The sequence below is a fragment of the Spermophilus citellus genome (genome assembly GCF_964194105.1).
Source record: "Spermophilus citellus genome assembly, chromosome: 6".
NCBI lineage: Eukaryota > Metazoa > Chordata > Mammalia > Rodentia > Sciuridae > Spermophilus > Spermophilus citellus.
In genome coordinates, this window is record NC_138187.1 from 61683493 (window position 1) to 61698746 (window position 15254).

A 15254-nucleotide genomic window follows, 5' to 3' on the forward strand; every position below is an offset into this window, starting at 1 on the left:
TCTGGGTACATATTTTAAGACAGAAATTCTTATTCTGTGAGTCTGGGGGAAAGGGCAGTAATGTCCCTTTTGACAAATAACCCCCAAGGGATTCTAAAATGCAGGAGTATCTGGGTCACTCTCTGAAAAATACCACTTAAGTTCTTGCTCCTGGGATCTATGAATCACACAGACATCTCAGGCATTTTCTCTTTATGAATATGAATCTTTAAAGAGCTGAAGGGCATAATCCAGTTCAGCTTACTTCCTCTTCTTGGGCCTGCCACCAAGGACAGCATCAGCATTGAGACCTAATCTATACCAAAGGTAGATCAGATTTGCATCACCTGTTAAAAAAAAAAAAAAAAAAGCTCAACAGTGTTTTTTGTACTCAGAGGTTTCCAACACATTTTATTTTGCAGACCACTGGCGGGCGTGCAGCTTGAGGACCGACATCTATATAAATTCCTATAAAAGTCCAGTATTGCCAGTCTGTGGCAGCCTCCTCTGCACTGCCCGCCACCAAGGGCCTCAGTCTCAGGTGCACACATGAGGGGGGCCTGAAGACCCTGGCTTCCAGGTAGCTTTTCGTGGGGAGGAGAGTTCCTTTGGCGAGGATCGACAGGTTTGGAGTGCGGCTGCAGTGCCGGCAAGCAGGAAGCCTTCAAAGCCTTGCGGAGGACTGGCACCCTTGATGCTTCTCTTCTTTCGAAGACACAGGAAGATGCAGCGCCCTTGTGCTTAACGATTGGAACCCCCTCGACTGCTTAGTAGGTTAAAATATAAGGAAGCCTCTGCTTTAAGTAACACAGATAACACCTCTTTAGATTGCCTATTTGTTCTAGAACTACAAAATTTAATTCAAGAAAATATAGGTCCCATGAAAGACTTAAAAGTTTTATAAAACTAAAATCTAGTTTTCCCCGATAAATTGTACTTTAGGCAAAACCCTCCCAACGCTTCTAAAATAATACTAAAAGGGGCATCTGATTATACAAGAGCAATTTAAAAAATTAAATATTTATTTGAATAACAAGTTTTAAGTTCGAGCTGCAATGTTGGCAATGCAGATTTTTAACAGATCACAAAAAGCGTGCACAAAAAAGTACTAGCGCAAAGGACAAAACAATGCTAGGAATTAGGCTAAAGAGCTGCTGATTTTAAGGAAACAAAAGGCCTGAAATCACTATACAAAATATAAAATGTATTAAACACTACCATCCACACAACAGCCTTTATTATTGATTATATTTAAAAATTATTTGCGTAGTTAATTATATATTGAATTGTAAATGAGTATTATACATGAACTCCCTATTGGAAGGCAATTCCTTGTTGCACTATAGAACATCTAATTACATTGAAAAAAGTATTCTTTTTTGCTATATCAGTAAAGAAAAGTTAATGATATTATTGTAAATATCAGGAAGGCTACAAAAAGAAATAACATTTCTTTTTTGTCTTCAAAGTGCTTTCCATGCAGACTGAAGCACTTGCCTTGTGAAACTGAATGCACTATTGGAGAATGTCCTGGGTCAAAGAGATGCTCTTGAATTATTAGTCTCAGCTTTACAAATCAAAGATGCAAAGGAATCATGCAACCTTCTTACTACCAGGAGACCATCTTGTCACTTACCAAATCTAACCTTCCAGAATACCATCCAAGATACAAAAAAAGACCAGACTGATATGATAAATACACATATAATGAAAAGACACAACTGTTATGTGACACTACTCTCAGTAATGTCTGTGCTGTGTGAAAGCACCTTTAGAAAGAGCCTATGCGGCAAGAGATACGTGTCTAAAGATTCAAAATGAATCAACAGTATTGGATAACAATATAATTCTCAACTCAGAAGCTGCCTCAAGATTAGGTGCATCTTCAGTTAATGTAACAGGAAAAGAAGGCCATGGATTTCATTTTATTAATTGTATCCACTCACAATCGACCTAAGGTCACCAGATGTGTAGACACAATGAGATTTTTGTTGTTGTTTATAGTCTTTAATTGAAGTGATGATAAAGGAAATAGATCTATTTAAAAACAAAACCAAATAGCTATTTCTGTCTACATTAGGAGGTGGCACCAGGTGTGGGATTCACATTTTGAGTGGCCACTTGTGGTGCAACTTCGATAATCCGGGGCTTGTCTATTATTCTGGCGGTACGGTTGCCCTTCTCTACAATCCCAATAATCCATGCTTGGTGACCTTCGCCATACTTGGGGGACTTTATCTCTGCACAGAACCGAGCAGCCTGCTCACGTGGTAAACATATTAGAAGGCCTCCTGGCAAAGGAAAAGAAAATAATTATCATTATTGTGATATTACAAGCTGAAGCAGTTTCTTTGCCTCTACTAAAAATTTCTTCTACACAAGATCTAAATTCAGCCAGCAACTTAATCAACTTGCTCTTTCCATTAAACCAAAATGCTTGCCCTATCCCATAGACTAAACAATTCCCTGGTATACACCTAGACAATAATAAACTTTAAACTGTGACAATGACCAATCTGCAAACCATTTAATGCTGTGTGTAGTAAGGTGCTGGGGCCTCAGTAACATGTGGTAGCTTTTTTTTTTTTTTTTAACACTACATTGAAAGAAATATTTACAAATGAATAGAAATGCTCATTTTCAATTTGGATTCCTCATCTCACCAAAACCACTCGTTTGTATTTTAAGACTCATGAAAGAGTTTATGCCTCAAAGAATCTAGGTTCTAGTTCCAACTCATTGTCTTCAAAACAGAAATAGTAACAACACATTAAAATAAATCTTCACTATTTCTAGTAACTAGGCCAGAGAAAAATTGCTTCTAAGTAAAAATTAACACAGGAACAATTTGTATAGTGTACTTTTACTTAAAAAGTAAAAACTCATTCTGAATAAAAAAACAAATTTAAGTAATTGGTATTATTCACTAACTCATTCAATATTCCCTCAGTGCCCACTAGATGGCAGACTGTTCCAACCAGATAACCAACAGGGGGAAATCTCTGCCTGCTTTGAGACAAAACTTTTTTCTTTCAAGCAGGAAGTTGAAGGGTCCTTATCAAAATCCGTAGGGGGCCTGATGAAGTCCGGAAATTCCAAGCCATTTCAAAGGGGCTGCAGTGGGCAGGGCTTTGTGGTCTTCACCTTTGCCTATACCAGAATCTTCAAGAGTACTAGGACCACTCCAGATCTGACATCAGGTATTCTGGGGGTCAGGTCTAGACAACTGACCATTTTTAAATTCTCAGGGTAGAAAACTAGAGTTATACAGAAAAGGAAAAAGAAATAAGAGAGAATCTGATAAGAGTCAAGATAAAGCACAAGGGAGAAATGGGGGAGAGAACTTTGAAAACAATACATTACTTTCTTTTTGTGGGGGGGAGGGGGTCCAGGGATTGAACCCAAAGTCACTTAATCATTGAGCCACATACTCAGCCCTTTTTATTTTAAGACAGGGTCTTATAATAAAAACGTTGCTTACAGCCTCACTAAGTTGCTGAGGCTGGCTTCAAACCTGTGATCCTCCTATCTAAGCCTCTCAAACTGCTGAGATTACAGGCATGTAATAATACAGCCATGACACCTGGCTCTATTTTTCTTTTATCTTCTTTTGGTACCAGAGATTGAACTCAGGGGTACTCGACCACTTAGCCACATACCCAGTTCTATTTTGTATTTTATGAGACAGGGTCTCACTGAGTTGCTCAGCACCTCACCATTGCTGAGGCTGGCTTTGAACTCGAGATTCTCCTGTCTCAGCCTTCTGAGCCTCTGGGATTACAGGCATGCACCACTAAGCCTAGCTCTATTTCATTCTTAAAAGAGCAATTTTAGACATTTTTTCAAGAAAAAATTATAGTCAGCTCAATGTCTTCTGTAGGTATTAGTTTATTTCAAATACTAAGCTTCCAATGACATTTGGGTAATGACTTATCTTTCCCACATTCTCCCACTCCCATTCCACTGCTATCTATATTCCTATATTCAAAAGGAGAAGAAGGGAACACTCAAAATATAGCTCTTGGTCACACATGGTAGGTACTGGAAACCCACACAGAGTTGGCCAGAAATAATTAGGACTACCCTCACAAAGTGGAGACACACTCACACACTAGGCCACTGCTTTCTCATGGAGCATTCTGTTGGCTTAAGTCCAACCCTCAGACTTGGACCCAGGATCCCATACCTGATGTCTCCGGGCAGGTTCCATGCATGAGACCAAACATGTTCCCACAGGCCTTGCTCACAGCAGCCATCTTGGCCAGCACAGGGAGGTTGTGAATCACAAACGACACTTCATTCCTCTGTTGCTTAGCCAGGTTCTGAGCATGGCCCAAGATCCCAAAGCCTGTGATGTCAGTGGCTGCGTGGGCATTGAACGTGTGCATAAGTCCTGCAGCTAAGAAAGCCAGAGGAAAAAAATACCTTAGTTGAAGAACTCAGAATCACAAAATAGTGAAAACTCATTTGTCAGGGAGATGGCATACAGAAATCACGAAAAAAGATAGTATTACAAAATTAGCAAAATCAATGAAATTCTGATTTTCCTTCTTCCTTTTCTTCCTCTTTTTGTGGTGCTGGGGATGGAACCCAGGGCCTCACACAAGCCAGTCAAATACTCTACCACAGAGCTATACCCCTAGCCCTGATCTATTTCAATCTAAACTGCCTGGAACCCGTCAGCAGTTTCAGTCAAGAGCTATTTCCAATATGCTGACAAAAACTATACAGAGGAATTATTAAACAGCAGGTAATTTAGATCTCCTCCTAAATACAAAGAGGACTTTTAAAGATTATTTGACTTAAAATCAAAGTACTCTTGCTAGAGATCAATTATCTGAAAGTTCTTTACTTTTCAATTGAAAAGAATATCAATAGGGGCTGGGGTTGTGGCTCTGTGGTAGTGTGCTTGTCTAGCATGTGTGATGCACTGGATTCAATTCTCAGCACCACATACAAATAAAATAAAGGTTCATCAACAACTAAAAAATATTAATAAAAAAAGAATATCAATAGACTATATTTTGGAGTTTGGGGGTAAGTTTAGGGAGTTCCCACATGCCCCTCCCCCAGTTTTACCTACATGAACATTTTGCATCTACAGCACAATGAGTCAAATTAGTACTTAACTATCAAAGAAAATTCATAACTCACATGAGGGTTGAGTGTGTTAATTCTACACATTTACAAATGTATAACAACAGCCATCCAACATTACAGTATCATGCTCTAAAAATCTTGTGCTGTGCCTAGTAACCCTCTCTCCCCCAAACCCCTGGCAGCCAATGATCATTTTACTGTCTTTACAGTTTTTCCTTTTCCAGAATGTGCTATCAGATGCATCATACTGTAGCAGCTTTTCAGAGTGGCTTCTTCCACGATAGCACCTTTCTTTTTAATATCAATGATATTCTATCATCTGGATATGCCAGTTGTTTATCTGTTAATCTACTGAGGGACGTCCTGATTCTAAGTTTTGGCAATTACAAAATCATGAATAAAGCTGCTGTAAACATTTACATGCAGGTTATTATGTGAATTTAAGTTTTCAGAAGGGTAAATTAACAAAAAGCACAATTGTTGGATCACATGGTAATAATGCCCATTGTTCCATATCTTTGTCAGCATTTGTTGTTGTCAGCCTACTGGATTTTAGCTGTTCTAATAGGTGTACAGTAGTAACTCTTAGTTTTTACTTTGCAATTCTCTAACAAAATAAAAGGCTGTGTAGCTTTTTATGATTATTTGCCATCTATGTATCTTCTTTGGTGATGTGTATGTTATGGGGTTTGGCCCTTTTTTTTTTTTAACTGAAATGTTTTTCTTAAAAAAAAAAAACTGGATTATTGACTTGTAAGAGTTCTTCATTTATTCTGGCCACCAGACATTTATCAGATACATTTTGCAGATTTTTCTCCCAATCTGAGGTTTATCTTTTCTTCTTCTTAATAGTCTCTCTCACAGAGCAGATTTTTATACTAATGAAGTCCAACTTACCCAATTTTTCTTTCACAGAAAATATTTTTGTGTTTTATCTAAAAAGTCATCTCCAAATTCAATGCTAACTAAATTTTCTATTTATCTTCCTGGAGTTTTACAGTTTTGTTTTATATTTAGGTCTACATCCATTTGAAGTTAACTTTTATAAAGCATGTAAAGTCTATGTCTAGATTTATGTTCTGCATGTGAATGTCCACTTGTTCCGGAACCATTTGTTGAAAAACATTTTTCCCAATGAATTGCCTTTGTGTCTCTGATAGAGGTCAGTAGTTTGACTATGGCTGTGTCAATCTATTTTTCTATTTCTCTCTATGGATCTATAAATTATTTCTTACAAGTAAAGGGGGGAAAGTATGAAAAATTTATATTTCAAAATAAATTGTTCGCAAATAGGTAACAGGTTACTAAGTGCAGTGTCACATCCCTGTAATCCCAGTGACGTGGGAGGCTAAGGCAAGAGGATTCTAAGTTCAAAGCCAACCTCAGCAACTTAGCAAAGCACTATCTCAAAATACAAAATAAAAGGGATTGAGGATGTAAGCTTAGTTATACTAAGTATCAATAAATGTTGACAAGGATTTGGGGGAAAAAAAAGGTATACTCATATGTTATTGGTGGGACTGCAAATTTTTTTATTTGGTACAAGCACTCTGGAAAACAGTATGGAAATTCCTCAGAAAACTTGGAATGGAACCACCATTTGACTCAGTTATCCCACACCTAAGTATATACCCAAAGGACTTAAAATCAGCAATACCATAGTTACACAGCCACATCAATGTTTATAGCAGCTCAATTTTCAACAGCTAAACTATGTATGGAACCAACCTAGGTACCCTTCAACAGATGAATAGATAAGAAAATATGGTACATGTACACAATGGAATATCACTCAGCCATAAAGAAGAATGAAATTATGGCATTTGCCAGTAAATAGATGGAACTGGAGATTATCATGCTCAGTGAAATAAGCCAAATCCCAAAAAACAAAGATTGATGTTCTTTCTGATGTGTGGATGCTAACACACAATAAGGGGACAGGGGATTAAAGTTATTTGGATTAGACAAAGGACAATGAAGGGAAGGGGGGATGGGAATAGGAAAGACAGTAGAATGAATCAGACATAACTTTCCTATGTTCATATGTGAATACACAATCAGTGAAACTTCACATCAGGTACAACTACAAGAATAGGATCCTAATTAGAATGAGTTATACTCTATATATGTATGCATGATATGTCAAAATACACTCTACTGTCATGTATGTCTAAAAGAAAAAAAACTATGTATATGAGGATATATAATATGGAAAAACAATCTTAAAATGTCAGATGAATAAAAGCAGATTCCAGAAACATAATTTATGATTCACACTAGTTTAAAAAACAGCAGGAAACCAAAAAAAGTTCTGCAGGAATAAGTAAAAAATACTAATGAGCTATTTGGGGTGGTGGAACTACAGATAATTTTCTTTTCTAACTGTTTTCCATCTTCTGATACTTTTTCTAAAATAAACATGTAATTCTTCTATAGTAGGATAAATGGGGAGAGAGAGATGTTAAAAAGAAAAGTTACATATAGTACACCACTGTAAATTGATACATAATACTTTAGAAAACAATTTGGCACTATCTAGAAAAGCTGAGACCAAAGAAGTTCTAGCAGCAATGCCCAGGTCCATCATTGACAGCAGATCAAATAAGGCAGCCATGCAGTGGAATGTTATAAAGTAATTAGAAAGGCAGATGCTAAAGTAAATCTTTTAATATTTTTAATACTTCAAAATCAAGAGTATCTCTTAAGATCTCCTGGGGACAAGAAAAGGAGAACAATGGAATGAGCCGGACCAAACTTTCCTATGTACATATATGAATATGCCACAGTATATTTCTGCTAGGAGCCACAAGCATATATACGATGTATGGCACCTTTGGTTGTAAAGTGACGCCAGCTAGCCACTGAGATGATTATGTTAAAATTTACATTCATATGCAAACTGGACTCCCGCTGTTCACCTTGGCCTGCTACCGGACTCAAGTTACGGGACTTTACGGGACTGTTGGAGAGTTCCCATTGGTTGGGGAAGGATAGTAGGAGGGAATTCCGGAGGAGGTGGGAGGAGACGGGGGGGTTCCGGTGGGCGCGCGGTTCCGGTCGGACACCCTCGTGGGAGGACCGGTTTTTGACTTGCTGGCGCTGAGAGTGTTAGCGGCTTTTTCAAAATAAAGTTTTGTTCCTGCTTGATTGGCTCGTGATTCTGTGCCCAGCCAAGACTGCGGCATTTGGCGGCCCGTGCGGGGAACGCCTGAAGCTTAGAGGTGAGTAAATTGCTCGCCCCTGAGGGAAGGCGACAGGATGGATGACCTTCTCAGAAAACAATGTGTTCTTGTTTTGATTTATTTTGTTTTCATTTCGAGCTCCCTAGCCCTAGAATTTTCTCAGGCGAACTGGAAAAAATGGTTGGCTCAAGGTTTGAAGTTATTCAGCCCTGAGAAAGAGAAAATTGATACAACCATTGTCTGCTCCGTCTTTGTTTCATTCTGCTTCGGCTTTGTTTTATCCTACCTTATTGGGTTAGGTTATAGTAGATTAGAATCCAATAAAAAACAAACCGAAAAACTGTTAAGTAAATTGTTAGAGGTCCAGACTATGGTAGAAAAAACGCTAGGTCAAGCAAAAGAGAAGGTCTCTCAAGCTAGTCAGACAGAGGAGAATTTAAAGAAAGCAAGCTTAGAGGACAAGCAGCCATCAGGTGGAGAATTACAACAGGAGGTTGCTACCAACTCCGTTCTATCACCAGAGGGCGTAACTCAGCCAACAGCTCCATCTACCGCTGAGCGGCCCTCAACTACCGTAGTTGATGGACGGAATTCTGAGGCAGGACCCCAAAGATTAGCATGCCCTGTACTTGAGCAGGCAGGAGGGCAACGAATTCACCGTGCTTTAGATTTCAAAACAATAAAGCAATTAAAGGAGGCTGTAACGACCTATGGGCCGCAAGCTCCCTTCACAATAAGCATGGTTGAATCTGTTACCAACTTGGACATGACACCAGCAGATTGGGCTAACATGTGTCGATCTGTGCTAAACGGAGGACAATATTTGTTATGGAAGGTTGCCAATGAGGAATTTTGCATGGAGACAGCTAGGCGAAATGCAGAAGCTGGGTACCCTCAAAGAAATATGGACATGCTTTTGGGGAAGGGACCTTATGAGGGTCAAAGACAACAAATTGAATATGACCCTGGTGTGTACGCACAAATTGCTGTAGATGCAGTTAGGGCATGGAAAACTTTACAGGGGCATGGAGACTTACAAGGTCAATTATCTAAGGTAATACAAGGAACTAATGAACCTTATGCTGAATTTGTAGATAGACTTATTCAGTCAGCCTCTAGGATATTTGGAAATACAGAACAGGTAATGCCATTTATAAAACAACTGGCTTATGACCAAGCAAATCGTTGCTGCAGAGAGGTCATTAGACCATGGAGACATGAGGATTTAAACACATATATTAAATTATGTAGAGACATTAATGAACAGGGGCAAGTCTTAGCAGCAGTACAACAGGCTTTAGATGCCAGGCCAAGAACATGCTATAATTGTAATCAAACAGGACATTTTAAAAGGAGTTGCCCCATAAGAGGAGGGTTTAACAAAGCTGGATATCAAAGGAATAGAATACCAGGTATTTGCCCACGATGCCGTAGAGGGAGACATTGGGCTAATGAATGCCGTTCTCAAACCACCATAGAGGGTATTCCGTTATCAAAAAACGGACAAGGACCAAGTGTTTACCCACGATATCGTGGAGAAAGGTATCAAGCTCCATTGCCAAAAAACGGACTAGAGGGCCCAATGCCCCGGGGCCCCAAACCACAAATATATGGGGCAATGGAGGAACCCAACAGCCCCATCAAGGTAGTGCCCAGGACGCATTATCCATTAAATCCCTCATCAGACAAACTAGAGGGAGCGCAGGGCTGGACATCTGCGCCTCTGCCAGAGCAGTACTAACCCCAGAGATGGGAATTCAAATCATTCCCACAGGAGTAAAAGGACCTCTTCCCCAGGGAACAGTAGGCTTATTATTGGGACGCAGTTCTTCTACACTAAAAGGACTTATGATAAGTCCTGGGGTAATTGATCCCGATTATGAAGGTGAAATAAAAATTATAGCTAGTTCTCCAAGAGGTATATCAGTAATTTCACCAGGAGATAGAATAGCACAGTTATTAATAATACCCAGCCTGCATGATAAATTTTCCAGTTGTAATGTAGAAAGAGGTTCCAAGGGATTAGGCTCCACAGGTGTAGATTGGGCTATGCTGTCTTTAAATTTAGATTCTCGCCCAATGCTAAAATTAAAAATTCAAGGACATGACTTTAATGGGCTGCTGGACACAGGAGCTGACCTCAGCATCATATCTCGTCAAGAATGGCCAAAACATTGGCCATTACAACAAGCCACTCAAACGCTTCGAGGCCTAGGAGTGGCAACAAATCCCCATAGAAGTGCTATGGTATTAGATTGGAGGGATCCTGAAGGATGTGAAGGAACTATACAGCCCTATGTATTGGATCATCTTCCTGTAAATTTATGGGGACGAGATGTCCTAGATCAATTAGGATTGACATTAACAAATAACATCAATCCTAACGCGCCCACTACTAGGGCTAAACAAGGCTTTAGGAAAGAAAAAAGATTAAGAGAACAAGAACAAGGTATGACAGCACCTATTCAAATAGATCAAGAAATAAATAGACATGAATTGGGTTTTCAGAAAGGGCCACTGAGACAATCAAAATTACTTGGAAATCAGAAAGACCAGTGTGGGTTCCTCAGTGGCCCTTGACTAAAGAAAAGATACAAGTAGCCCATGACTTGGTCAGACAACAGTTAGCGGAAGGACATATACAACCTTCCGTATCCCCCTATAATACTCCCATTTTTGTCATTAAAAAGAAATCTGGTAAATGGAGATTATTACAAGATTTAAGAGCCATTAATAATGAGATGGTTATTATGGGACCTGCTCAATCAGGGATTCCTCAATTGTCTGCTTTACCAAAAACCTGGCATGTTTTAGTTATAGATATTAAAGATTGTTTCTTTTCAATTCCAATTCATCCCGAGGATAGTCCACATTTTGCATTTACTATCCCTGCACTGAATCATGAAGGTCCTGATCAGAGATATGAATGGAAAGTACTCCCTCAAGGGATGGCTAACAGCCCAACTATGTGTCAAATTTATGTTAATAAAGCAATCCAGCCACTTAGAAACCAAAATCCTGAACTACAAATATTTCACTATATGGATGATGTGTTACTGGCACATAAAGATAAAAACACATTACTAGAATGTTATGCCACACTTACAAATTTATTGAAAAATTATAATCTAGAGATAGCAATAGATAAAGTACAATTAAATCTTCCAATTAATTATTTAGGAGTTCTATTATCCTCAACCATGGTCCGTCCACCAAAAATTCAAATACGAGTAGATCAACTCAAATCACTTAATGACTTTCAAAAGTTATTGGGAGACATAAATTGGATAAGGCCTTATCTAGGCATACCAACAGGAGAGTTAGGACCTTTATTTGATATTCTAAAAGGTCCATCAGATCCAAATTCACCCCGCATGTTAACGCCTGAAGCAAGAAAAGTATTAAAAATCATTGAAACATATATGGAAAATATGCATTTGGATAGAATTGATATAAGTTTGCCTTTATTATTTATTGTACTACCAACAAAAAATATTCCTACAGGAGTATTTTGGCAAGAAGGTCCATTATTGTGGATACATTTATCTTATTCCCCTAACACTATTCTTACTAGATATCCTGAGGCTGTAGGACAATTAATACTCAAAGGAATAAAAGCAGCTAAGGGAGTGTTTGGGATTTCTCCCAATAAAATTATTACTCCATATACTATGGATCAAATTGATGAGTTAGCTAATGAGTTAAATACTTGGGCAATAATCCTGTGTAAAACTAGTGTTTCATTTGATAATCACTTACCATCTAATCCTTTGTTGTCTTTTTGGTCTAAGCATCCTGTAGTTTTTCCAAAAATGACAAGAAAAACCCCTATCATAAATGCTCCAAATATATTCACTGATGGGTCAAACAATGGTACAGCAGCAGTAGTTACTCCTGATCAAACTTTTACATTTTTAGTACCCAAACAATCAGCTCAAAAGGTAGAGCTTAATGCAGTATTACAAGCTTTTATGATGTTTAAAGATTCTGTATTTAATTTATTTTCTGATAGTCAGTATGTAGTTAATGCTATTAATTCCCTTGAAGATGCTGGTAGGATTTCCCCTTCCTCTACTGTTTTCTCTTTGTTTTCCGCTATACAAAGTCTAATCTGGGACCGAAAAGATCCATTCTTCATAGGTCATATCAGGGCACATACAGGATTGCCTGGAGCCCTTAGTATGGGCAATGAACTAGCAGATAAATCTACACATGACATACATATTTTCTCCACAATAGAAGAAGCTATAAATTTTCATAAAAGGTTCCATGTCAATGCTAATACTTTACAAAAGCGTTTTAAAATAACTAAAGAACAGGCCAGACATATAATAAAACAATGTCAAAATTGTGTGACATTTTTACCACAAGTTAATCTTGGAGTCAATCCTAGAGGACTAATACCTAACCATATTTGGCAAATGGACGTCACACACTTGCCAGAATTTGGAAAATTAAAATATTTACATGTTACAGTTGATACCTCTTCCGGATTTTTGATGGGCTCCCTTCATGCCGGAGAAAAAACTAAAGATGTTATAGCTCATTGCTTACAAAATTTTGCCACTGTGGGCGTTCCAAAACAGTTAAAAACGGACAACGGTCCTGGTTATACTTCCTCCTCTTTTAAACAATTTTGCTCATCATTTGGTATTACTCACATAACAGGAATTCCATACAATCCACAAGGACAAGGCATAGTTGAAAGAGCTCATCAAACTATTAAAATGTACTTATTAAAACAAAAGGAGGGAATTGGAAAGGGGTATATATCCCCCAAAGATAAACTTAAAATAACCCTTTTTACTCTAAACTTTTTAAATTTAGATTCATCGGGACTTAGTGCTGCGGAAAGACATTTGTACCCCAAAAATGTACATAAGCCTAAGGTACTTTGGAAAGATATTCTAACAGGACAATGGAAAGGCCCGGATCCAGTGATAGTCTGGAATCGGGGCGCTGTCTGTGTTTTCCCACAGGATGAACAGCAACCGATTTGGATTCCAGAGAGATTAACTAAAACAATTTCTACAGAAAAAGAAGATGATTTGACTCAAATCCATAACAGCTGACATCCAGAGCTCCAGCTTGGCTATTCTTACATCTGCGACAGTGATTAACCAAGGTTTTTTTTTTTCAGTATCTATTTTATTATTGCATTTTTCCACATCATAAAGTTCTATTTTATTTTTGAGCTCATACAAACCTAGGTTAATGTTTTTCTGATCAGTTTTATTTTTTGACTGTGTTTTATTTTTTATTTATTTATTTATTTATTTATTTATTTATTTATTTTTTTTTGACTGTGGAGTTTTTAAACATTGCAATGGAGATTTCACCTAAGTATAGTTACAAGGCCTTTATTTACTATTGTCTTATGTGTTGTATGTTGTGTGCACACTTCTGTTTTGTGTTGTATGTCTGTATGTGTGTATGTCCATATTTCTTATATGAGGAGCGCTCATGAAAAAATGGATCCGAATTTTTTCTTTATTCACGTGATTTATATGGTTTAATTTAAATTAGGTGAACAGCTGTTTATGATTGTTGTTAAAGATGGTTAACAGATCTGTTTGTTTACTAATTTAAATTTGGTAAACGGCTGTTAAGGATTGTTTTTAAAGGAGTTTAACAGATCTGTTTGTTTACTTTCACCTTTTCTTTTTATTATATTTAATAATTCTGTTCAGGATAATGTCTCTTTACCATCATTGCCAGAATTTCCATCTCCATCCCAATTCCAGTGAAGACTGAGATAAAACCAAACTACAGCTTCTATGATAGCTATCACAGTAAACTGTATAAACTGATGCATCAATGAATATAACTCAACAAGTAATGCTATCAAGGACTTGATTTACTTTGGGAGGATATGGACATATTGATAGACTCCTCCAATTTGAACTGCTTGCAGAACTTGCCTGGACTATATATCAGTTGCATACATTGTGAAATATCATCTGGTGCACCGAATTGTGGTACTGCTGGCATATTTTTGCTGATGGTGTCACCAGTGATGCAATTTCCTTGCCAGCTCACCCCATGTTTATTGTGGTAATACTGGCATATCTTTGCTGATGGTGTCACCAGTGACGCAATTTTTCCAAAGGAGCCGTCAATTGGCTTGGTGTCGTGGCATTTCTGTATCCTCCTCCCTTCTACTAGTGATGGTCTAAATTTGGGGGCCAACAGAGGTGAGGCAAAGAACCTCACCCCCCCACTGGCACCAAGGCTAAATTTGGGGGCCAACAGAGGTGAGGCAAGAACCTCACCCCCCCACTGGTGCATAGGCCTATCCACAAGCATGGCTGAATGCTGGACCGGTAGTCAGCGACGGGTTGCTCTGATTACAGTGGATTCAACCTAAGACAGGAAGCTGACGCCTAAAGGTCAGTTCTCCCATGACGGGTAAGAACCATATGTTAAATTGGACAACCTACCAGGCACGGTCCCTAGCCACATTGCTTGTTGCTTAATTAAACAGAAGGGGGCAGATGCTAGGAGCCACAAGCATATATACGATGTATGGCACCTTTGGTTGTAAAGTGACGCCAGCTAGCCACTGAGATGATTATGTTAAAATTTACATTCATATGCAAACTGGACTCCCGCTGTTCACCTTGGCCTGCTACCGGACTCAAGTTACGGGACTTTACGGGACTGCTGGAGAGTTCCCATTGGTTGGGGAAGGATAGTAGGAGGGAATTCCGGAGGAGGTGGGAGGAGACGGGGGGGTTCCGGTGGGCGCGCGGTTCCGGTCGGACACCCTCGTGGGAGGACCGGTTTTTGACTTGCTGGCGCTGAGAGTGTTAGCGGCTTTTTCAAAATAAAGTTTTGTTCCTGCTTGATTGGCTCGTGATTCTGTGCCCAGCCAAGACTGCGGCATATTTCACCTTTATATATATCCACAATAGATTAATAAAAAACAAGACCAAAAAAAAAAAAAAAAAAAAAAACAAACCCTATAAGTAAACAGAAGAAAGATAAACAGAG

The 15254-nt window shown here is 38.5% G+C and overlaps 1 protein-coding gene across 7 annotated transcripts in view; it reads right to left on the reverse strand.

Moving 5' to 3' along the window:
• Window positions 1-360: 360 nt before the first annotated feature.
• SEPHS1 (selenophosphate synthetase 1) overlaps window positions 361-15254 on the reverse strand; it is a 44775-nt gene continuing 29881 nt past the window's right edge. For 6 of the 7 annotated variants that reach the window (XM_081297123.1, XM_081297125.1, XM_081297126.1 and 3 more), the window contains 2 exons: window positions 4166-4378; window positions 361-2270 (listed from right to left, as the gene is read on the reverse strand). In XM_081297123.1, the coding sequence (XP_081153249.1) occupies window positions 2056-2270; window positions 4166-4378 (428 nt within the window). In that variant the 3' untranslated portion in view covers window positions 361-2055. The other variant, XM_081297127.1, reaches the window with a different exon arrangement.